Raw genomic sequence first — 24,135 nt, forward strand, 5'->3', positions numbered from 1 at the left:
AAAGGTATAACTGGACATCAACATTAATGCTTAGCCATAAATAATGATTGAGCAGTAACTGGAGAAAGGCATGCTGAGGAGAGCATAAGTCTTTCTTTCATCAGCTGTTTTAAAATGTTGCTAGCATGAATCTCTGACATCAAAAATAGGGTGGTGCAGTCAGAATGGAAGAAAATCATTACAATGGAAATTAAGGTTACCAAAAATCCAGTAAATCTTCACAGTAATGCTTTTAGAGGAGAGACCGCTAGTTGGACATCTCTGAATTTGTCACTAGATTGTAACAATTAACTCTGTTTTTCTCCACTTTCTTTTTGAATACAGCTAGTTACCTACCTCACAAATTAGCGTACGCCCAACTTTTTACAAGACAACAGGCAGGCTTTGCCAAGATCCTCCAAAAAGCAGACCATCTTCCAAATCACATGCAGCAAGTGAATTAACTTTTTGTTTTCTTTATATTAACAGTTTTTCTTGATTCAGTGAGAAGGACATTGTTTAAAGCTCTGTATTGTTAAACTCTCCTCTGAAGTCTTCTCACCTCTTGAAGTGTAGGTGGAGTTAAACTGAGGCAACTCATGTGTAATCATAGCTTTTAAACATCTAAATAAGCAGAATGAGATCAGGAAAGCCACATTTTCAAGTGACTTCACATATTTTCTATATTCTTGTGGAGTGAGATCTGTAGTTTAAATGCAAGAAAACAAAGGCTTAAGAAAATTGGACTGTAGCTAGGAAAAAGTGGAGTAAAATTTCTCCAATCCTCTCCCAAAAGGTATGCTCCAAGAAGAGGCTACTAGGCAAGCTTAATGGAAGGCTTTCTGGGTCTCTCTCATAATTTAGATATATGCTACCAGGTTTTGCCTTGCTGCCTTTTTCATGTCCTTCCCCCACACTCATTTCAATGCCCATTTGGCTTGGGATACCACTACCTACTCAGTCTGCTCATGTCCTTTCATCCTTCAGGTCCTTCCCTTAAGCATTCTTCTCCTAAACTGCCTGTAAATCCCAGCCCTCCCTTCAAGACACATCAACAAAATAGAAGCGAGGAGGAAAGAGAAATTAAACAAAATGGGAAATTAACGTAGCACCAGTCAATCACTAGCTGTCTCCCACTTTCTAGCCTTAATCTGTATGTTGTTTGGGACAGTGACCCTTGTCTTGGTTGCCTGCCAAGTACTTGGCACACTTCTAATGCTAATAAACAAATATATACCCATCAGAGAGAGTTTACTGTCCAACTGATAGGAGACCATGTGGTTTAACTGAAGGATTGTTTGTGTATTTCCAAGAAGGGTAAGAAAACTTCCTACTTTGCTCTTTTTATGTTAAATTCTTCAAGCGAAATCATCTCTAGATGCAAAGAAGGTTGAGAGAGCACTCAACTAAACAAGCTTCATCTGCGTTCCATACAAAATTAAATTATTATATTTCCAGATTTCTCCTTGCTTCTTTACAAGCCACAATGAGGAAAAAAGTTAGACTCCTTTGATGTGAAAAAAGCAATATATCACTTCTCTGAAAGAACAATTCTCAGTCTCTCATGTGAAAAAGGATTAACACCTCCAACAAAGGTCCTCTAGATCACAGAACTAAGCAGCAATACTGAACAGTATTCCTGAGGAGTGGAAAAACTGTATTTAAGCAAGAGATTGTTTGAACTGGCAAACAGAAGCTTTTTAATAGCTGAAGATCTAAGATAAAGGATTAAACCATTCTGAAGTATCTACACTTAAACTACTCTAAAGACAAGGAAGCGAGTTTAAATTCATGAAAGACCATCTTTGTTTTCCTAAATGAACAGTGTTCTTTAGTATCAAAATAGAATCTATTCACTGCATTGTAAACTATATAAACTTTATTGCAATACCATAAATCTATTAGTGTGGTCTTGTTTAGGGTTTACTTTATTGAATTCTGATTTGATTTGAGCAGCTGCTGTGGACACAATATTTTGTCCACATGTAAACTGATCATTATTAAGATATTTTAACGTGGACAAAATAAAGAAATATGCTGCTTATCTATTCTGTTAAAGAATACTTGTTCAGTATGTATAAGAGGACCATGTGAAATAAAATATTATAGCTTTAAGTGGCAATTTGTAGCATTTTCCCATACATAACTCTTAACTTGATACTTCATTGTTTCATAACAGTAGGCATTATATCTAATAAACATGTATGTTGGTCTAATACATATTAAATGTTTGGAGCAGTATTAAGCAGAATTTTATTTTAAAAACAAGCTTGATATCTACTGATATGTAATTGAGATGACAGCTCCAGAGATTTGAGATGGATATCATTTGCTTGGGATTAGAATAGGAGGCCTATTTTTTTTTTTTTTTTTGCCATTTTCATATTTAGAAGTTAAGTGTAAGAAAATGAAATACCATAGAACTTCTGTTAGAGCTCCTGATTGTTTAACCAAACCTATGCTTAACTTGCTGTCTAGAGAACTAAATTACAGCATTTTTTATCTCAAATAGCAAACAGGTAACCTTCTGACCTTTTCAGTAAATCCCCAACTGAACCTTTGAAAGTAGGCTAGTTTTGCATTTTATGGCACAAAATAAAAATCTTATTCTGTTATAGAGTATTCTGAACACACATTTTATTAAGCTCTTGACTCATTCAACCATGTGTATTTTGTAAAGTTCCTATGGTTATTGTTTTACAATAGCTGCTTCCAGAAGCATTGTAAGGGTTTCAATTAATCAGCTCTTTGTGTGCTTCAGACTATGCAAATTTATCACATCAAGCCATTCAGCAGCTCATGGGAAAGCCATGTACAAACTGTATTGTCTTCTAGCGCCTCCTCTCATTTAGAGTGATGTTTTTAATAAGCGAGCTAATCAAGTTTACTTATGCATTATTTATCTGTTAATTTTAATTCTATTCTTCTTTCTATCCTATGTCAACTGGGATGTAGCAAGTGATATGATAGATCTGTAAATGATTCAGGTGTTGAAGAAAGCTAATATGATTTAGCACTCTTCCCCCCCCACCCCGAAGTTGTGTATATAGTTGTGTAATAAACATGATGGCTAATTAGAGAAATTTGAAGCAAACGTGCCTGGTACCATATATCGATTTGCAGATTGGTCTATAAATCTGTTCTCCCCCAAAATACTTTGTAACTATAAAACAGCAATTGTATTTGAAAAGAGCCTTCTTATTGGAAGTTTAGCCCATCCCTTTAATTCCATTGTATACTCTGTCATTGGACACATCTAGCACTGAAAAGTCCAGAGTGCACCTATTAAGGAATTAAGGATATTTTTCTAACCATATAAGAGTAAAGGAGCTAAACAAGTTCATCCAGTAGTGGGCTTCTTCTCACCTCTCCAGCAGAAATTAGTAGTAGTTCTGCTGGCACTTCTAGTCACTTAAGTTAGTCCTCTTTGCTCTCCAATGTGCTGCCTGTTGACAGTAATTAGGCTTTTACATATTAGGTTGTTTTGAATTAATTTTTTTATTTGTGTGTGTGTGTGTGTGTGTGTGTGTGTGTGTGTGTTTTATTTATGGAAAGTATCCATATGGTGGCTTGTTAAAGAGACTTACCCCTACTGCTGGATATTTTTAATTGCTAAACAGTGTGTTTTAGAGTCAGGGCTGGCTCCAGGCACCAGCGCAGGAAGCAGATGCTTGAGGCGGCCAATGGAAAGGGGCGGCACATCCAGGGTCTCCAGTGGCGGGTCCCTCAGTCCCTCTTGGAGGGAAGGACTGGCCACCGAATTGCTGTCGAAGAATGAAGCCGCGCAGTAGAGCTGCCACCGATTGTGGCTTTTTTTTTCTTCGCCTCTTGGGGCGGCAAAAAAGCTGGCGCCACCCCTGTTTAGAGTGGTATTCACATCTGCTAACAAGCAAGGACAGCAACACATAAGGGTAACAAATTCTAGAGTTTTGAGTCTCTGTAGGTAGAAAAGTAAAATCTCTCAATAAAAAAGTGAAGAAATCAATGTATCTTTAAGATCTTGATCTTGCAAAGAGATCCACATTGTGAGACCCAGTCCATGAACAGAGTGAGAGTCCATACAAATTGACTTTATGCCTACATGCACCCCTTTGCAGGGTGGGGCCAATATGTAGTCAGGAAATTATCACACATCTGAACACAGTATGGCACCAGTTGAAGAACAGCTCCTAGTTATTTTCTGTTCAGAAGAAAAGTTGCTTGAAAAGATTTGATTGCAAAGCAGGGGAGTACTTCTCATTAATTAAATTTTTAAAAATGCTGTTAGTTCAGTTTATAAAATCTATATTGAAATATTTGGAATGACTGTTTCAGTAACATCTTTTTTTTAAAAAATTAATTACATTATGTGTGAGTTTGACAACAAATTCCTTGCAAAAGTTTGTTCCAGAATTAAAGGTTTTTTTGGTTTTGTTTGGCTGGGTTTTTTTTTAAGTTGAGTGACAAGGCAGAGACCTAGAAAGCATCTGGCAATCTGCCTGCTTACAAATATGAGCCTAACATAAGTCCACATATTTTTTAAATAAAAAACAAGTTTCACTCCGTGTAGAGGAACACGTGCAGAATCATTTCCTGAACTCTTTATAGATGTTCAGCTCTGGCCCCAATGTGAGAACTGAAAAATGTAGGTGAGGGCAGAATGTGGCCCATAATAGTACAGCATTTTTAAGTAGATCAGTCTCGGACTAAATCTCTCACAAGAGAGGAGGGAGTGACATTACATGAGACTCTGAGGTGTACATTAAAATATATGTGATGGAGAGAAGTTTTGAGGTGATGAGCAAAACTATTAGCTCCCTGAATATGATGAATAGGGAATTCAGGCAAAACTATTTTATTTCCTTTTTAATGCCACTAGTTGAGAGTGTGTTCTTTTTCTGTCAATGGGCATGGTGAAAAATCAGTAGGTGAAGTGAATTTCAGTTCATACTTGGATAGGGAAAGCTCTTTAAATCCTGAGGTTGTTTTATATCCTACATTTTTGGGGTAATGCTCTATTATCCAATTTCAAAATGGTGTTGCAATTGTGATGGATGATTTCATTTTATTTTTCATTGCCAAAAGGCTACACTGGATAGAGCTAATTTGCCTGTTTTGGTGTTTTTTTTTGTTTGTTTGTTTCCCCTAAGGGATTTTAACCCTGCAATGTGTTTTTGCTTTTCACCAGTAGACGGTTGTGCTGTAAACAATGGGTCAAGAATTCTTCATGAGTTGGGGCATAGAATCTGGAGCTTAAAATATGAACCTGTAAATAGGGTGTTTAATGTCAACATAATTTCTGCATGATGAATTTTGTGTTCTGTGCTTTTCCAAGGTCCTCAGAAAATTGTTTTTTAAATTAAATATATCATTAACTTTATTAAATTTGTGCAATATACAGACCATTAAGATTTTTTTTTAAGACTAGATAAAAAGTTTCTGGGGATTATTTGTGTGAGATGATCTTAGAATTTTATGGTAGGAAAATATCTTCAGTCGTGTTCTGCAAATATAGATGTACATGATATAAAATGCTGTAACTTTTTAAAAAAAAATTAAAATCTGGATTTAGAATTAAGATTTAGAACTTCCTTTTGAAATAGGGACTTTAAAAATGGCCTACTCAGTTTCAGATCATCAGATTCTGTCTAAATATTTTGTTTTAACTTCTAAGCTCATTATGCTCTCTTTGTGTTAACTTGTATTAAAATCTGTCAGCTATGACTGGTCTCATAAGCACAGTCAGCGGACCAGAATAAGTTAATTATTTACTTGTGTCACTAGTGCTCTTCATCTAATGAAATGCACAGCTGTGTTAGATCTGCAGTTGGATGTGTAGATTCCATTGTTATACAAGTCAGCAGAGGGTAGAAGCCGCTATGATGGAGAGCCCTCAGTTCTTTCTGCTGTTCTGCCTTTCTGTGTCGATTTCATGGATCTTTTATCATTTACTTTCACACAAAACAAACAACACAGAGGCTGTCTGCTATGGGAACCGTCCTGGCATATTAAAGGGTTTTCAGAGCCTCAAGTAATTTTAAGTTAGCTAAAATTGAATTTTTGGTTTACAGGTGCCTGTAATCCACATGCAATCTATGAAAACATTAGAAGGGTATGGGGCGAAACTCACAATTTATATATCCATAAATAATTGGGGGGGAATGTGCAGTATGCAGAAGATTTAATAAAAACTCTTGGTGAAAGCAGATTAGAATACAAATGATCACCTATTTCTGGGGGAAAGAATTGTTAGTGATTTGTTGCAAAGAGATGGTGAAAATTAGTCTGTACTAGATTACAAACTAAACATAAAAATACAAAAGCTCCAGTTGTCGTCCCCTTTTTTTACCTCCCCCATACTTACCATTCTCATTCTATTAACTACTGTCCCATGCACCTATCCCTGTCTTGTTTGGACAGTGGATGAGGAGCTCCCTCCTGAGCAGACGCCAATATCCCTCTGTGAACTGGCTGGTTGGGGGATGACTTTTTAGGGATGTAACCAGCACCCTCAGTCTTTGCTCAGCCCCCTCCGCGTAGGACTTTTCTGACCAAAGAGTGCTCTGGCAGTTGCACCAGACTGATCTCAAATAGATTGCAGATTCTTTCCACTCTGAAGCTTCTGGAAAAGATTGACTGAAACACTAGACTTGGTTCAAAGGAATAGGGTTTTTAGTGCTTGCATTTTAGCACCTGATTTGAGATGCAACATCAGTCTGTATGCCCTGTATAGTGGTGGTCTTTTAATCTGTCGAATTAGGTATGGAAACAATGTTCAGGGTTGGGGAGGAAAGATTTGTAAAGTATCTTAAACCAATCTGAATGGATTTCACACATCTGACTAGCTTTTGGAATTGGTACTTACCCCCACCTATGATCTTTAAACTATCATGACTGACGTTTTTGAAACTTTTTTTTAAGTGTAAAGGGGTCCATATCTGTCTAACAAACTGTAAGGTGTCTGGGACTTGATCATGTTTTCAGAAAGCAACAAGTGCACAGTCTTTTGCGCAATAAATAAGTACCAACAGAAAACACATTATTTTGGGTCAGTTTTCTCAAAGGCTTCACTTTAGTCAAAAGTTGGCCAAGATTGGCAATTTTCAGTGCCCAACAAGACAATTTAAAGGGATCTGATTTTCAGGAAGCATGCAGCATCCACTCTGAAAATTAGGTCCCTTTTAAGGAGTCACAAGTTAAGTGCCCAAAATCTTTAATCACTTTTGAAAAATGTAACCAATATTTTCATCTCCAATGCCTTATTTCAGTGAATGAGCAAATTATTACCACTGAAGTTATGTACGGGTGTGTTAACTTTGCTGGTTCTGCTGCCAGGGCACTGTTTTGGATGGTGTGGACTGTCGTCGTAATGGAATTTATTCTTGCTAAAAAGTGACCCATGAGAAAAAGAGAGGGGCTGAATAATAAGAAAGTTGGGTAGTATCAGTCGTGATGTTGTCTCGCTTTTTGTGAATTGAAATATTTTCTCTTTAGGGGTATGTGGACTGATAGTACCTCAGGAGGACATGCCATTTTGTGATACAGGAATTTGTCCAGATATCATTATGAATCCTCACGGCTTCCCATCGCGTATGACGGTTAGTAATTATGTTATGATTAAAAAGACACTGTCCCAAAAATGGACAATGAAGTGGATTAACCACAGTAAACAAAGTGTGAAAGTTGGACAACAATATGCAGCATTGCATTTAAGATGTTCTTCCAGCCTTCATTATTTCACATGGTGTCTACCCTGGGATTCTTCATTGGGCTGCTTTGTATATGTCATAAGATATCTAAATATGATATATAAAATAAATGGTGATGTAGTTTCTGGACATCCCACACATGAGGTGCTGTGCCTGAGACTTGTAGGAAAGCAAAACATACAAGTGATTCAGTCATTTGAGAGAGAGGATACTATCCTTCCTTTAACACAGTTTTAACACTTACTGTCCAAGCTACGCATCAGCTTTCTTCATTCCAAGGGAAGTTTACCTGTCTATTCTTCTGGCCTTCATCAGTGTGCTTCAAAAGAGATCTAGAGAGAGAGAAACACAAGGGTAACATTAATAGTTCTAACTGTGTCACTGATGGGTTGGTAAGCTTGGATTTATTCAAATCATTGTAATCCAGGTTAAACACTTCTGTACCATCACACAATAAAGTTTAACTGGGTGCTAAAGTGTTTGTAGGATTGAGGCCTAATAGAGTATTTGACTAACTCTGTAAAATAAATGGTTTTCATTGAACCATTTAACAAAAAAGAATGAAAATAAACTACCCATTTAAAGCTCAGATTTTGTGTCTGTTAATGCATGGGGGAAAATTGGCGCACTGGTCAACTTTTGAAAGAAAAACCAAGGAAAACTTCAGATTCCAAATTTCTTTTTGGCAAGAAACTGCTAAACCACCATGAAATAGATCCTGAATTGGAAGCCAGCTTCCTATAAAATATAATCTTATTATTGCTCCCTTGTTTTATTCTTTCGCTCTTCCTATTCCGTTCTCTCCCTTCAGTACCATGATGCATCTCTTCTAGCTCATGTGTCTTTTCTTCCCTTGTTAAACTTCAAAATATTTTTCACTAACTTTCAGTGTTTGTTACTCTAATACATACTTTTTTCTCAGGACATTCCCCCTTTTCAGCGAGACTGTGACATTACAATCTGCCCAGCATAAGGAGCAGCTGAGGGGGAGATATTGACTTGGGAGCTCTCAGGAATCGCAATCTCATGTCCGGTCTCCCTACTGCTCCAGGCAGGATGTAACCTTTGAGTCTATGCCAGGCACAGCATATTCTCCCCAACATGCCAGCATAGCTGTGTCACTGAACGTACTGGGGGCAGAGCCAAGATTCCATCCAGCTAGGTGAGGGAAGTATAAGCTCTACAGAGCCTATTTCCCCATATGAGTTACTGTCCATGATGAAAGTAGCTGGTACATGGAACACTTTGCACCCCCTTATGCCCTTGCACTGCCATACTAGTCAGGCTATCATCTGATCCTTTATTTATTTAGCCTTTCTCCTGTGTTGGTTTTTAACTTCCATGTTTTCTTTTTTTCTCACAACTATCTTTCTTTCCTCTACTCCTGCTGCTGATCTCCGACACTTAATCTCCTTGGTTCTCTGGTAGCGGGGACTAGATCAGAGGTCCTGTTTACCTTCCAAATGTGAATGATGAGGATGAGCCAGGTGACAGTGAATTTGCAAGTCTTGCCCTCCATATGCCAGTGAATTGTCAGTCCTGTATTAAGATGCTACATTTTAAAACTCAAGGAGGTGTTTCAGAGGTGTAACATGTATATCAAGGAAGTACTCTTTCTTTTGTAACTTTATCATGTTTTCCATTGTGCAGGTGGGAAAGTTAATTGAGCTCTTGGCAGGGAAAGCTGGTGTCCTAGATGGCAGATTTCACTATGGAACAGCTTTTGGAGGTAGCAAAGTTAAGGATGTGTGTGAAGATCTCATTCGCCATGGATATAACTACTTAGGGAAGGACTACGTAACATCTGGCATCACTGGGTAAGAATCTGCTGCAAAAATTCAGGCGTTTCAGAGTAGGAGGGAGGAAAGAGCAGTTTTAAAGTAATTTTCTTTTAAAAAAAATTGGCAGCAATTTTTATGTGCTCTTAGAATATATTTGCAATGTCATGTTTGCTACAATAATACTGTAAAATATGGAATTGGAGGCAGGTGCCTGTTCCTTAGGCTATATCTACATGTGCTATTTTTGCTGATTATACAGTGATTCACTCTAACATAGTTATCTGATCTTTAACTGTGTTGATAAGAGTATCAGAGGGTAGCCGTGTTAGTCTGGATCTGTAAAAGCAGCAAAGAATCCTGTGGCACCTTGTAGACTAACAGACGTTTTGGAGCATGAGCTTTCGTGGGTGAATACCCACTTCCTCAGATGCATGTAATGGAAATATCCAGGGGCAGGTATATATATGTGTGCTAGCAAGCAAGCTAGAGATAACAAGGTCAGATTCTTACCCAGTGATGCCAACTACAATACCCGCATGAGGAAATAAAGAAACAGATCAACAGAGCCAGACGTGTACCCAGAAGCCTCCTACTGCAAGACAAACCCAAGAGAGAAACCAACAGGACTCCACTGGCCATCACATACAGCCCCCAGCTAAAACCCCTCCAACGCATCATCAAGGATCTACAACCCATCCTGGACAATGATCCCACACTTTCACAGGCCTTGGGTGGCAGGCCAATCCTTGCCCACAGACAACCTGCCAACCTGAAACATATTCTCACCAGTAACTGCACACCACACCATAATAACTCTAGCTCAGGAACCAATCCATGCAACAAACCTCAATGCCAACTCTGTCCACATATCTACACCAGCGACACCATCACAGGACCTAACCAGATCAGCCACACCATCACTGGTTCATTCACCTGCACATCCACCAATGTAATATACGCCATCATATGCCAGCAATGCCCCTCTGCTATGTACATCGGCCAAACTGGACAGTCTCTACGGAAAAGGATAAATGGACACAAATCAGACATTAGGAATGGCAATATACAAAAACCTGTAGGAGAGCACTTCAACCTCCCTGGCCACACTATAGCAGACCTTAAGGTGGCCATCCTGCAGCAAAAAAACTTCAGGACCAGACTTCAAAGAGAAACTGCTGAGCTTCAGTTCATCTGCAAATTTGACACCATCAGCTCAGGATTGAACAAAGACTGTGAATGGCTTGCCAATTACAGAACCAGTTTCTCCTCTCTTGGTTTTCACACCTCAACTGCTAGAACAGGGCCTCATCCTCCCTGATTGAACTGACCTCGTTATCTCTAGCTTGCTTGCTAGCACACATATATATACCTTGCCCCTGGATATTTCCATTACATGCATCTGAGGAAGTGGGTATTCACCCACGAAAGCTCATGCTCCAAAACGTCTGTTAGTCTACAAGGTGCCACAGGATTCTTTGCTGCTTGTGTTGATAAGACTGTCTTCAGAGACAAGGAGTTCAAAGAACATGAGATAGTTTAGGAACAGGAAAACATATGGCCCAACATGCTTGCCCTTTTAAAAAGGTCTCTTAATCCCACTTTCCTGCTTTTTCACTATTCTTCCCAGCCTCCCCCCACTCCTCTAGAAACAAATCAAATGTATTCAATGGAAAGGATAACCATAGAATATCAGGGTTGGAAGGGACCCTAGGAGGTCATCTAGTCCAACCCCCTGCTCAAAGCAGGACCAATCCCTGGACAGATCTTTTGCCCCAGATCCCTAAATGGCCCCCTCAAGAATTGAACTCACAACCCTGGGTTTAGCAGGCCAATGCTCAAACCACTGAGCTATCCCTCCCCACCCCCAATCAACATATGGAATCAGTTAATTGGCAAGGCAATTCGAATGTAAGTTAATTCAAGAGACACCTAGATATAAGTTCTCTATTTACTCCTTGATTCCTAAATGAGCTATACATTCTGCATGCATTTCTTTCTATTGATAACATAAGCTATATGAATGATACAAATTTAAATGATGTGAATAATATCTTAAATCACAGTTCCACCTCTCTCAAACAGTGAGTTTTAGCTTGCGACTGATAGCACCCACACAGCCTCATTGGAGTCAGATGGGCTCTGCACATGTACAGCAGTCTGCCCCCATGCTATCAGTTGCAGATTCCAAGCCTTATTCTCCACATGAATGTACAGTAATACACTGTACTGTTATGAGGGTGCACTACCAAACCCTTCTCTAGAAGTTTATTCATGACTCCATTGCAGATTGTCCTAAAGTCCAGATGCATTTTTTAAATAATTCATGACTCCTGGGTTATTTCAAATTGCTTTGCTGCTGTTCCTCTCTAGTAGACTGGTTCATATCTTCGGGTAAAAATGAGCTGACCAAGAAGATTGTGTTTATTGTTTTTATTCCTTTAGAGAACCCTTGGAAGCATATATCTATTTTGGTCCTGTGTATTATCAGAAACTAAAGCATATGGTGTTGGATAAGATGCATGCCAGAGCTCGAGGCCCTAGAGCTGTCCTTACCAGGTATTGTTGAAGAAAGCGTGCAGAGTACTTGCTGTATAATCAGAAATGTGCTAAGTTCACTAAGCCGATAAAAGATTAAAGTGGTTTGTCGCTAAGTAGTTAACATATTTTATGTTCCTTGTTTAATATTAATTGTGGGGAAAAAACAAAACTCTTGTGATACTGTGATAGGAGGAAGTTAGTTTGGAAACCCAAAGAGTGCTTCATAAAATTCAAGTTGAGGCTTCTACTCTGTTCTTAACTAATTCCGCTGCGTCTGGGGAATTGTAGATATGAATCACTGGGTGATGTTTTTAACATCAGATACGTAGACGTAAAGGGTTGTTTAAGAGCATTGCTCTCCCTTTTTGTTTCAGTCCTCACTGGCATTTTAAAAGCTTTTTTTCTTCTGTTTTTGATTTAATTGTAGTGTTCTCGCAACACAGTGTGTGAAAGGAAGAAAAACTTCCTTTGATATTGGAGCAGTCACTGGTATTTTTACATAGTACAATTAATGTTGTGACACCAACTTTTGCCCTTTAATATGAAATGAATGGATTGGCTACAATTTAATGTAAACCACCCCTCTCTCTGTCCCCCTCCCACCCAACCCCAATCCCTGTGCTATGGCCAGAAAGATCTATACCCCAAGATGGCATTTACTAATCAGTGACCTTTCTATTATTATTCAACATGGTGCTTGTTGGCAATTTCAGCACACTCTGCAATTCATCAGTGTCAAAACTTACAAAGAAGCCTGTGATAAGTCTCCATTTTGAGCTGTTTCATTAAAGATCTGATAAAGCTGCCTCAGTTCCCGTGGTGAGGCTATCATTGCAGTAAATATGAATTCTCCAGTCACGTTTGCTTTCATCTGGCTTTCCCCTTGAATAAACATGGGCAAGTCTACACTACCCAGCTACATCAGGAGCAAAAAGGGTCAACATTGGTGTCTTTAGTTTCAAGTTTACGAGTCAGAGGATGTGCTTGAAAAAACATGTCTGTATTGCAGTATACTTCCAGAGATTTACTACCTCCATCTACATCCAGGATCTCAAATTCAAATCACCACGAGGGCCATATGAGGACTAGTACATCAGTCTGAGGGCTGCATCACTGACACCTTTTCATTTAAAAGTACAAAAGCCCCCCACCCCGTGCCGCCCCTGGCCCCGCTCCCACTTCACCTCTTCCATGTGGCCCTGCCCCATCTCTTCCAACCCCTTCCCCAAATCTCCACCTCCTCCCCTGAGCATGTGGCTCCCCGCTCCTCCCCCCTCCCTTCTGGAAAGTGCTGAGCACTGCCAAACAGCTGTTTGGCGGTGGGAAGTGCCTGGAGGTAAGCAGAGGAGTGGGGATGTGGCACACTCTGGGGTGGGGAGCTTGGCGGCCGCAGGAAATAACTGCGGGCCGCATGTTTGAGACCCATGATCTACTTGTTCAAGGACTCTGAAATCTTTTACTTTTATTGGATTTATCTGGCTTTGTGCCCTTGAGGCCAAACAAAGACTCATCCCCTTCAGCTATAGTCCATATGGCTGCTCGTGCTGCTTTCAAGTTGATAGGCCAAGAAGATCCATCAAACCTTGTATCACTGAATCACTTTGCTTGGAAGTGACCTCTGGTAGATTACCTTGTCCATCTCGCTGCATCGTACTAGGATTGCTTGCATGATCCCTAAATCCTGTGAGACAGCTGAGTCCAGTCTAGTCTTGAATATCACTAGCGAAGATGGTTCCAAAATCTCTTCTGGAACCCTATTTATCTAACTAGCCCTGCCTTGGTACTTATATGCACCCACCTAAATCTTAGCACCATTACATTTTGATCCATTCTTGTTAAGGAATGACAGCAATTCTTCACTATCCCCTTTATAACCTACCCTCACATATCTGCATAATAGTCCATGTCTGCTTTTATCTGGCTTTCCCCTTGCCTTTGAGGAAACTAGCAGATTGTTCTATTTAAGCTGCCTTATGACCACCAGCCTTAGAAACTGTTTTTCTCCACTAATTCATCCTTTCTTATTACCATCACCTCCACTAAGAGAATGAGTTCCAGACTTTCATGTTTGTTTCTTCATCCGTTGCATTTTACAGAGGACAGAGTGAACTAATTGTATCTTAAAAAGTGACTCTGCCTTGAATAGTACCCCTATACAAATGACATTTCATTGTGGGGTTCACTGGTTATTGTCTCAATCATTTTCATATCAAATGTGCTTAGTTTTGCTTTGTAAAACTATCTCTTTACAACTGTGGAAAACTCCACCTGGGAGCAGAGAGTCAAAGCTCGATTCTTTCCTTCTTGAACATCACTAATACTAAAGATTCTGCAGATTAAGTGATGCCCACACACATCTGTCCAGCCTCATTGCCTTAAACATCAGGTTTTGCTTTTTTACTATTGCTATGCATTGAGCTGATGTATTCATTTATCTCCTTGATATCTAGTTTTTTTTTCCCATGAGCAGTTAGTTGAAGTAGAACCTGTATATATGTATATGGATAATCCTAATATTTATTTATTGTGTATTATCTTGCATCTGAATTTAATCTGCTATTCTGTTCTATATAGGTTGTTACACCATCATTGTAGTATTTGAGGGCCTTCCAGTAGTGCATTAAGCAATGTGACAAACATCTGTCACACACTTGTCCTCTTATCCTTTCCCCAGAAAGAAATGTGTGTGCAGGGGAATGTCTTGTTTTAGTGTTTGGCTTAAAAAAAGAGAGAGAGAGAGAGAGAGACAGAGCTATATGTTTCTGATAGGAAAGCCAAGGTCACTGAAGTGCGCCTTGCCAATGGAGCAGAAGGTGAGAAGGTCCTTAGTTCCTGGGAGAGCTCTTTTCACCGTCTGAGCGGCCCCTGAGAAAGCTCTGTCTCCTGCACAGGTCAGCTTCACTCTCATCATAGAAAGTTCTGTTGTGCCAGAGGAGCAAAGTTGACTTGGAATCAGACCCTTTTCCCCCGTTAGACTAAATTGGTCAGTTTCAGAAAGCTGTGTCTGTGAGAGCAAAATGTCACTGCAAAGAAAGAGACCTGACAGCCAGCGGCGGCTCCAAGCACATGCCTGGGGCAGCAAGCCACGAGGGGCAGCCTGCCAGTCCTTGCGAGGGCGGCAGCGCGCCTGCAGGAGGTCTGCCAGTCCCGCAGATTCATCAGGAATTCAGCGGCGGGTGCACCAAATCCGCGGGACCGGCAGACCTCCCGCAGGCAAGCCGTCGAATCTGCGGGACCGGGGACCTCCCGCAGGCAAGCTGCCAAAGGTAGCCTGCCTGCTGTGCTTGGGGCGGCAAAAAATCACCAGTTCATTCACCTGTATGTCCACCAATGTAATATACGCCATCATATGCCACCAATGCCTCTCTGCTATGTATATCAGCCAAACTGGACAGTCTCTACAGAAAAGGATAAATGGACACACAACAGATATTAGGAACGGCAATATACAAAAACCTGTAGGAGAACACTTCAACATCTCTGGCCACACAATAGCAGATCTTAAGGTAGCCATCCTCCAGCAAAAAAAACTTCAGGACCAGACTTCAAAGAGAAACTGCTGAGCTTCAGTTCATCTGCAAATTTGACACCATAAACTCAGGATTAAACAAAGACTGTGAATGGCTTGCCAACTACAAAACCAGTTTCTCCTCCCTTGGTTTTCACACCTCAACTGCTAGAAGAGGGCCTCATCCTCCCTGATTTGAACTAACCTCGTTATCTCTAGCCTACTTCTTGCTTGCATATATATACACCTGCCCCTGGAAATTTCCACTACATGCATCCGACGAAGTGGGTATTCACCCATGAAAGCTCATGCTCCAAAACATCTGTTAGTCTATAAGGTGCCACAGGACTCTTTGCTGCTTTTAAAAAAGCTGGAGCCGCTCCTGCTGACAGTAGCTGGTATATGAATATAAATGCTTCGAGGGTTAGGCAGTGTCCCTAATTTTAGCCTCATCCTTTCCTCTCTGCTCTATAGTAAAATGTTTGGGGTTCATGAGTCTCCACCTCTGAGACATAAACGGGTGTCAAAGGCCCCAAATAAAACTCTCAGGCAGCATCAAAGACTAGAATCCTATTGCCCGGTCAGCTCCATATATTAGGTAACTACATTTACTTTTCTATGCAGGAAATCGGTGTTGGCTCCTCTGCTGGTTATTTTCTCCTTTTGTGTGCTTGCCCCTCAGCCCCCTCCCCCCACCACAAAATTATCAGGGTGAACAACTCAGTCCTAGCTTGTTGCCTGCTTGCATTTTGAAATAATCAGACATGCCAGTTTCATAGTGCATTGTAAGAAAATAATTTGGTAATACTGGTCAACGTTGCCCTCCACTCCCCAAGGCCTTGGAGCACAGTGTCCCCTCTCTTCCTGTCAGAGATATGAAGGTCCTTTTGATAACATCCCCACTCTTGAGGCCCAGCGATTTAGCCAGCTAGCACAGTTATTTAATAGGTATGAGTGGGATCACTGTTGAGCAGAGCGAGACATACTTTCATCCCCAGGGGTTGAGTACTTTTTCCTCTGCTGGTCTAGGAAGCAAGAATCAGGGCAAGAAATTGAGCTCAGTCTTCTGAATAATGTAGAATAGTGCCATTAAATTGTTGATCTGGGTTGAGGTTTTAAAGAAAATAAACATTGGCGTTAGCTACTTGATTATTCAAGTTTTAACGGCAATAGTTAAACAAACAATATCAGGATCAACTGGCCCCAGTTTTTCATTTAAGGATGTGATTTTTACTTTCAGTGCTTTTGGTGCTTTCTGGTTTTATTTGTGTTTTGTCTTTTTTGTTTTTTGAAATTTGAAATGTTTTCTGTTTTTCAAACTTCCATGTTTTGGGTCTCTTGAGCCTCTGTTTAGAATGCAGAAAGGAAGTAGTTGCTAGGGACAATAGCTGAGGTGGCTGGGTGGATGAAAGAGAGAAGGAACACGCAAACCCTTAATAAATATTATATTTTATAATATTAAAGAACACTTAAAGGGGAGGGGAGATTTCAGAAGCACCTCAGTGAGTGCAGAGAACAAGTCACATTGTCGTGTAGGCCTTGTGCTGCTAGCTCACTTACGGGGTTTTGAAAACCCCACTCTCTGGGTAAAATTTGCTAAAGCACCTAAGTCCCATTGACTTTCAGTGAGACTTAGGCAGCTGTGCCAGTTTTGAAAATGGGGGACTTAGGTGCTTTACTCTGTATCTTTAAAGACCATAGCTTTTTAAGGACTGAAAAGGAAAGAGTGCACATAGTTTTTCCAGAATCTCATTATTCCATTAACTGGAAGGGGAGTTGTGGGTTCTCAGAGGCAGATTTTCAAAGGTAGGTAGGCACTTAAAAGATGCATGTGCCTAGTGAGATTTTCCAAAAGTGCTTAGGTGCCTATGTGCAACTTAAGGTGCATCTTTATTCAGATACCTTTCAAAATCTGGCTCTCACAGCCTTGCCGGATAAGCTCCATGATCAGTTATTAAAGCTGCATCTGAGCAATGAAGATGCCACCATCCATGTGTGAGAACTAGGATGTTAAACTGTAAACAGATTCTTCCGATTGTCACAACAAGGAAGAAAATGAAACCAGTTACAGGAATAGAAGGACAAATTTGAATTGCAAACAGATTAGCTTTATGTTCCCAAGGTGGTGAGAGAGAGAAGGAAAGACTTCAAAAAGTAAATACAGCTTAAACCTTGACAAGATCCATTGAATGTAGTAACTCAGATAACTTTTTGTAGTTATTAAGCAGGATAATTAGATATTGAGACCATTAATTTTGGAACCATTTTTCACTCTAAAATTGCAACTTTACTATGGAAATAATAGTTTGAATTATTATTCACAAAATATGTATATTACAAAAGTTGCAGGCCCGATTTGCTAGTACACACTGTCTGCTTTATGCCACTCCAGTGATGCAAAGCATCCAGATATCCAGCTCCACCACCCAGGTAAACCTGTGCTTTAGGACCACCATAAACAATTCTTCTTATCCCTTGGTGTTTAAAGGTCTGATCCATGGCTCATTGAAGTAGAAACTTCCAATGATTTCAATGACCGTTTTGTATCCATCCCTAAACCTTTAAAAACCTTTTATCTTCTTTTAAATATTTCATGTAGTTTATTCTGATTAGCAAAGTACCCAGGACAAAACAGACTATATTAAAACTGCATGCAAGAGAGTTACCTTCATGGAATGGAAAACCAGGAGTCAAGATAAAAGATTCAGAAATGAGTATTTTTTAGGGTAAAATGCAGCCTATCTTTAATAACTTAAAGTGATCCTGTAATGATTTAGGCAATGCATGGAAATTATTTTCTTTAATACATTGTGATATTTTTAAATGTCTCCATTATGTTTTTTTTAAGTTGCTTTTTTGTCATTCAGCTGCTATTTGCAGCTCAAATATTGCTGCTGTGTGCTAGTATGTGCGTATCAAAGACTGCAGTATTGCCAATCGCAAGTGTTCCAAAATTGAGATTCATTTAAAAAAAAACACCTTTTTTAGCCAGTTTTGCATTTTGATTGGCATTCTGGTTTCAGAGCCTTTTAGTCTGCATTTGAATCACATTTTCAAGCATTTCTCCACAACCACAAGGGACAGAAACTTACTATTTTTTATAAACAAAAGCTGAGATTTTCCCATAATCACTTGTCTTCAGGAGCTGGGTCTAAGTAAAATGCCCAATATCATGAGGTTCATGATGAAATCATGAGATGGCAACACTGAACTGACAAATCTATATATGTTTTGCATTTCTGCTTAGACAAACTGCATACACATTAAGAAAAGTCTTTCTAAATTATTTCCAGTTAAATAATCTTTTACTACACACACGAAAGAGAGGGAGCAGCAAGCCAGGCCTTCTTCAAGGGCCCTTCAGCTTTGGAACTTGCTGTCCTGGATCCAAATAGTCCTAGTTTATTGATGCTTATTTGCAAACATTGGTGGGCGTGTTGCAAAGCCTCCTTTATTTTACTAGCTGAGAGAGACCAATAGGACACTGGTGGGAGATCATAATATTTCTCACTGTTGTATTAAGACTTATATTAAAGATTGGGCAAAAAGGGATTCCTGGAATAGTGGTTTGTATAACACAGCTTTTAAAATATGTCAAGGGGCACCTGAAGCATAGGTGCTTCCTTTTAATGTGTATTTTACAGTGAAAGAAACTTTAAATGTCCTTTTTACAGTTTTTTTTACTTGTAAAAAAATGTCAAATTAAAACAAACATCTGATTTTTCCAGTAGGTTTTTTTTTGTTTGTTTGTTTCTACATGTATCAAATGATTCATTTAAAATTTTATCAGGGGTGTGAAGCTTTTTTCCCCAAGATCCTATTAGCTAGAATATATGTCCAGTTAAAAACACAATGTCTCTTTTGGCTCCTGTTTTATTTAGCTGGATAATAAAACTTCAGTACTTTGAATGCTCTGTAAACATAATGTTTACTAATTTTGCATCCACGTATATAGTTATAACTGGATTTTTGGCTAAGGAAAACTCATGTTATGTTATTTTGCATTTATTCCACTAAATCTGTGAGATAAAGAATTATGGTCCAGACTTTGCAATCCTTACTCATGTAATTACTGCATATTACTCGTGAATGAGTAAGGACTAGTTGCATGTATAAAGGTTTGCAGGATTTGCCCTGTGGTTGTAGACCTCTGATTTAAGCCTATCGATACTATTCCTTAGGGAATACATTCCTAAAATTAGAGGGCATATGTTCTAGAAATATTTATTATATTCTTTAAATTGCTTATTTCAAAGGCAACCCACTGAAGGGCGATCACGTGATGGTGGTTTACGTCTTGGAGAAATGGAACGAGATTGTTTAATAGGTTATGGAGCCAGCATGCTTTTGCTGGAGAGACTGATGATTTCAAGTGATGCCTTTGAAGTGGATGTCTGTGGACAGTGTGGCTTGCTGGGATATTCTGGCTGGTAAGTTGACTCATTTTAATGTTTTCCTGTTAGTGGATTTACATCCTGATCTCTTTCTCTCTTATTTTGCACATGCAGTATTTTGTTCTGTATGTCCACTTTAAAGAAAGCCATTGAATCTTTAAGTTATGTGGAGCAAACTAACACAGTAAATACAGCTCCAGAGTAATACTTAACACTTGTGGAGTGCTTTTCATCTTCAAAGTGCTTTGCAAACATTAGTTAACATTTCCATACATTTTAATTAATCTACATCAATGACCGGGTAGGTGTAAGGGGGATGCACTCTGAATGGTCATGAGATTGGTAACAGGATTTAGAGCTTTTCACTATTAAGGCACTGGTTCCTTCTGACTTGGTAGTGCAGTTATCACACAAAGTGGGAAATGTTAGTAATCTATAGGCCAAATTCTGTCCTAACTGAAGTTGAGGGATCAAGGCAAATCAAAATCTGGCCTTTGTGGTCCATTTCTCAAAGTGGGAACAAATTTCCATGTCCCAAAACTCAGCCACAGCTTGTCTGCCCAGCATGGCAAAGTGCACTGAAGGGTTTGATCTCTAGCGCTCTAACATGTTGTGCTGTAGCCAACCGGTGTAGACCCCACTGGAGTGCTTTAAATGGTACCCAGTTCAGATTAATGTCACCCTTTTGGCAGCCTGAGACAGGACATGGAATTAACATGAAAACTGTACTTCCCTCTCACTCATTCTCTAGAGCAAGACGGGCAAACTTTTTGGCCTGAGGGCTGCATCAGGTTTCATAAATTGTATGGAGGGCCGGTTAGAGGAGAAGGTCGTGGCCCAGACCCCACCCCCTATCTGCCCCCTCCCCCCGGGACTCCTGCCCCATCTAACCACCCCATCCCTGTCCCCTGACTGCCCCCTGCCGCCCCATCCAACCACCCCATCCCTGTCCCCTGACTGCCCCCTGCCGCCCCATCCAACCCTCCCCTCCTTCCTGACTGCCCTCCCAGGACCCCTGCCCCCATTCAGCCCCCTGACCACCCCGACCCCTGTCCACACCCCTGACCACCTCCCCAAACTCCCCTGCCCTCTATCCAACCCCCCCGCTCCTTGCCCCCTTACCGTGCTGCCTGGAACACCAGTGGCTGGTGGCACTACAGCCGCACTGCCCGGCTGGAGCTGGGCTACGCCGCCGCCACCACACAGCACAGAGCACCGGGTCAGGCCAAGCTTTGCAGCTGCACTGCCCCAGGAGCTCACAGCCTCACTGCTCAGAGCATTGCGCCTGTGGTGGAGCGAGCAAGCTGAGACTGCGGGAGAGGGGGATCAGCAGGAGAGGGGCCGGGGGCTAGCCTCATGGGCCAGGAGCTCAGGGACCAGCCAGGATGGCCAGCCTGCAGGCCGTAGTTTGCCCACCTTTGCTTTAGGGGCTTTTCTACATAGAGTTTGTGTGCCAATTTAACTCAACCGACTTAATTCAATTGTTGCAACTTTCCTACTGGGGACAGGCAGTTTGATGCGTTTGTGTCTTAAATCACTTGGCTTAGGTCATTTACAAACCGGCTTAAGATAAATTGATTGACACTTAAAACTAATTTAAGTGTCCACACACACAATTGCATGGATTTAACTAAATTGGTTTAAAATCATATTTTTAGTTAAAATGGTGCAATTTTGAGTATAGACCAGTGCTTAGTTAACTGTCTCTGAGAGCTTGTCTGCCCAGCATGGCAAAGTGCACTGAAGGGTTTGATCTCTAGCGCTCTAACATGTTGTGCTGTAGCCAACTGGTGTAGACCCCGCTGGAGTGCTTTAAATGGTACCCAGTTCAGATTAATGTCACCCTGCTTGAAAAGGAACTACATCAGCGTGAACTAGAGCATGCCAGCAGGGACTACATGGGGCAGTTAGAACGCACCATGTTAATGCTCTACAGCTCACACCCCTCTGGTGCACTTTGCTTCGCTGTGTAGACAAACTCTAAGTCATTGGCAGTGTACTGTTGGGAAGCTTGCGCTGCAACTCACTGTACCTCTTCTGTAGCTAGCTGTGAAAATTAATGGCTGCCATCAGTCCTCCAAGTTATCAAGCTAACACATTTCATACTTAATTGAATTAACTTTTATCTTTATTAAGGGAGAGTGATGAGATTTTTACCAAAAAAAAACCACACAGGACCATATATTTCTAAGATAGTCATATATATTTTTTAAAGACTGCTATTCTTTTTCAGTAAGATTTTCAGAAGCGTGTAGAGTCCTTTCATACTTAATTTTGCTACAGAATAGAAAAAAAAAATCTTTACTACCATACTGTTTTTTCTGCAAGTTACAAAATACACAAAGGGCACCATTAGTAGATGGTGTTCTTAGTTGCTGAGACTGGGGTTTTTTTTGTGTGTACTGTAATTCTACCTATGTTCTCTGACCTACTCCAGTTCCCATTAGCCCATAATACTTTCTGTATGTTCTCACGAGCAATAGACTTTCTGATTTCCTTTTACAAGAGCAAAGGCTGCAGGGTTCTCTTCTCTAAAGCCATTTCTCCACCTAACACACCAATTGGGAGTAGATGGGTGCATATTTGTTTTGTTCATTTGTAGAGAGTGTTTTTTCTTTTGAGTTGGAGGACCAGAAAGAGCCTGAGCTCAACTCTGAATCTCTGATCTATGCTGTACCAGTTCTGTACTTCATAGCTCTTTTGGAGATGTTAGTATTGCTTTAGTCTCCCATTGCCACTTGCTTGTCCTTGCTAGAGAACAGAGTTCACCACTCTCCTGGTGTCTCTGGGCCAAATTTTGTTCTGGAACCAGAGTAAACTCCAGGGGCATAGGTGTTTTAATGTTTGCCCCTGTGGCCATTCCAGGGGCAGTGGAGGACAGGAAATAACAATGAAGCGCACACAGGAATGCATTAGTAGTAAAATTCAAGGGGCTCTATTCTCCTGCCCTAGGATAAAAGTGACTTTTATTTAAAACAGTGGGAGTTACTTGCATCCTGCACTAGAAAAATCAGGCCCCATGTCTGCTGCTGTTCTAATACTACAGAGATTTATGTCAATACAATAGAGAGATGTGTATGTATGGTTTTGTTTGTTTGTTGTTTTTTTTAAAAAGCAAATGTTCTCAGACTGTCTAATGAGTCCTGCTAGCTCAGGTTTTTCCTTGAGTCTTTGTAGTGCCTGTAAAGCTGATGGATGACGTCTTTGCAGGACAGAAATCATTTAAAGGGGAATTGGACTCTCCCCTATCCTTGGCACAGGAAAATTACTTTACTTCTTCTCTGGAGAACTTTCAGCCACTACTAGAAAATCCTCCAAGTGCAAACTTTAGAGAAACAAAAAAAGCTCTTTAACTGGATTCAGGAGTAGAGACAAAGACCTGATTGCACATATCATCTGTATTGTAAATAAATAATTTACCTTTTAGAAAAGGGAGGACCAGCTGTATCAATGTCCCTGAATCCCAGCCATAGATGATTGAATAGTTGAGATCAGGTTCACCACAGACTCAAACTTTCATAATTTCCTGCGTGTCTTCCAGTGCAGAAGAGAGGGATGGGGAGATGAGCGCAGTGATTGGCATCTTCTATTTGTTGTACTTCTCTGGCTGTGGAATCTCCCCCCAGTTACTGAATTTCCCACATTGCCACCATCTGTGCTTTGCCTCCCCTCTCTGGCTCCTGTACAGAGCGCCCTGATAAGTACTTCCTTTCACTATGGAATACAAGACAAGATACACCTGTTGGAGATGTTAGAAAGAAGCACTGATTTCTGGGAAAAGGCAGAGCATGACTAGCCCAGCAAGGATGGAACTTCCTTATTGGAACATGACCATCTGTCAGTCTCCCTTTAACCAAACGCCTTCTTCTTAGAAAAAAAATTTCTCTGCAGGTAAGATTATGATGTCACTGTCATCCCGGATTCTCTTCATTTTCCTCTACTCTTGTGCTCATATAGCTGAAGTCTAGGTGGATAGTCTGAGGATTGAGGTTGTTAAACACCCATGTTCCCTGAAAGGAGCATAAAGCCTGCGCTGAGCATCCCTCAATGATCAGTGATTTTTTTTTAAGACTGTGCGTGCGTGCGCGCACCCATGTGGGGCGGGGGGGGGGAGAAGTGTCACCTATCATAGGGCTTTGATCCCTGGTTCAGGCCTCTTGGTGCTGCTGCAATACAAATAAATAACAGCAGAACTACCTAGCAGCAGGACACCACCTGTTGGTTTTCTTACCGTTAATGTTGTTTAA

The 24,135-nt window shown here is 40.5% G+C and overlaps 1 protein-coding gene across 6 annotated transcripts in view; it reads left to right on the plus strand.

The window, feature by feature from the left end:
• POLR3B (RNA polymerase III subunit B) overlaps nucleotides 1–24,135 on the plus strand; it is a 123,701-nt gene that overhangs the window by 93,861 nt on the left and 5,705 nt on the right. For 2 of the 6 annotated variants that reach the window (XM_030544956.1, XM_030544973.1), the window contains exon 25: nucleotides 1,438–4,558. In XM_030544956.1, coding sequence (XP_030400816.1) covers nucleotide 1,438 — 1 coding nt within the window. In that variant the 3' untranslated portion in view covers nucleotides 1,439–4,558. Of the gene's footprint in view, nucleotides 1–324; nucleotides 4,559–7,452; nucleotides 7,557–9,317; nucleotides 9,485–11,890; nucleotides 12,005–19,750; nucleotides 19,925–24,135 lie in introns of those variants that run through there. The other 4 variants (XM_030544917.1, XR_003998093.1, XM_030544965.1 and 1 more) reach the window with 4 other exon arrangements.

Source organism: Gopherus evgoodei, chromosome 1 (genome assembly GCF_007399415.2).
Source record: "Gopherus evgoodei ecotype Sinaloan lineage chromosome 1, rGopEvg1_v1.p, whole genome shotgun sequence".
Taxonomy (NCBI): Eukaryota; Metazoa; Chordata; order Testudines; family Testudinidae; genus Gopherus; species Gopherus evgoodei.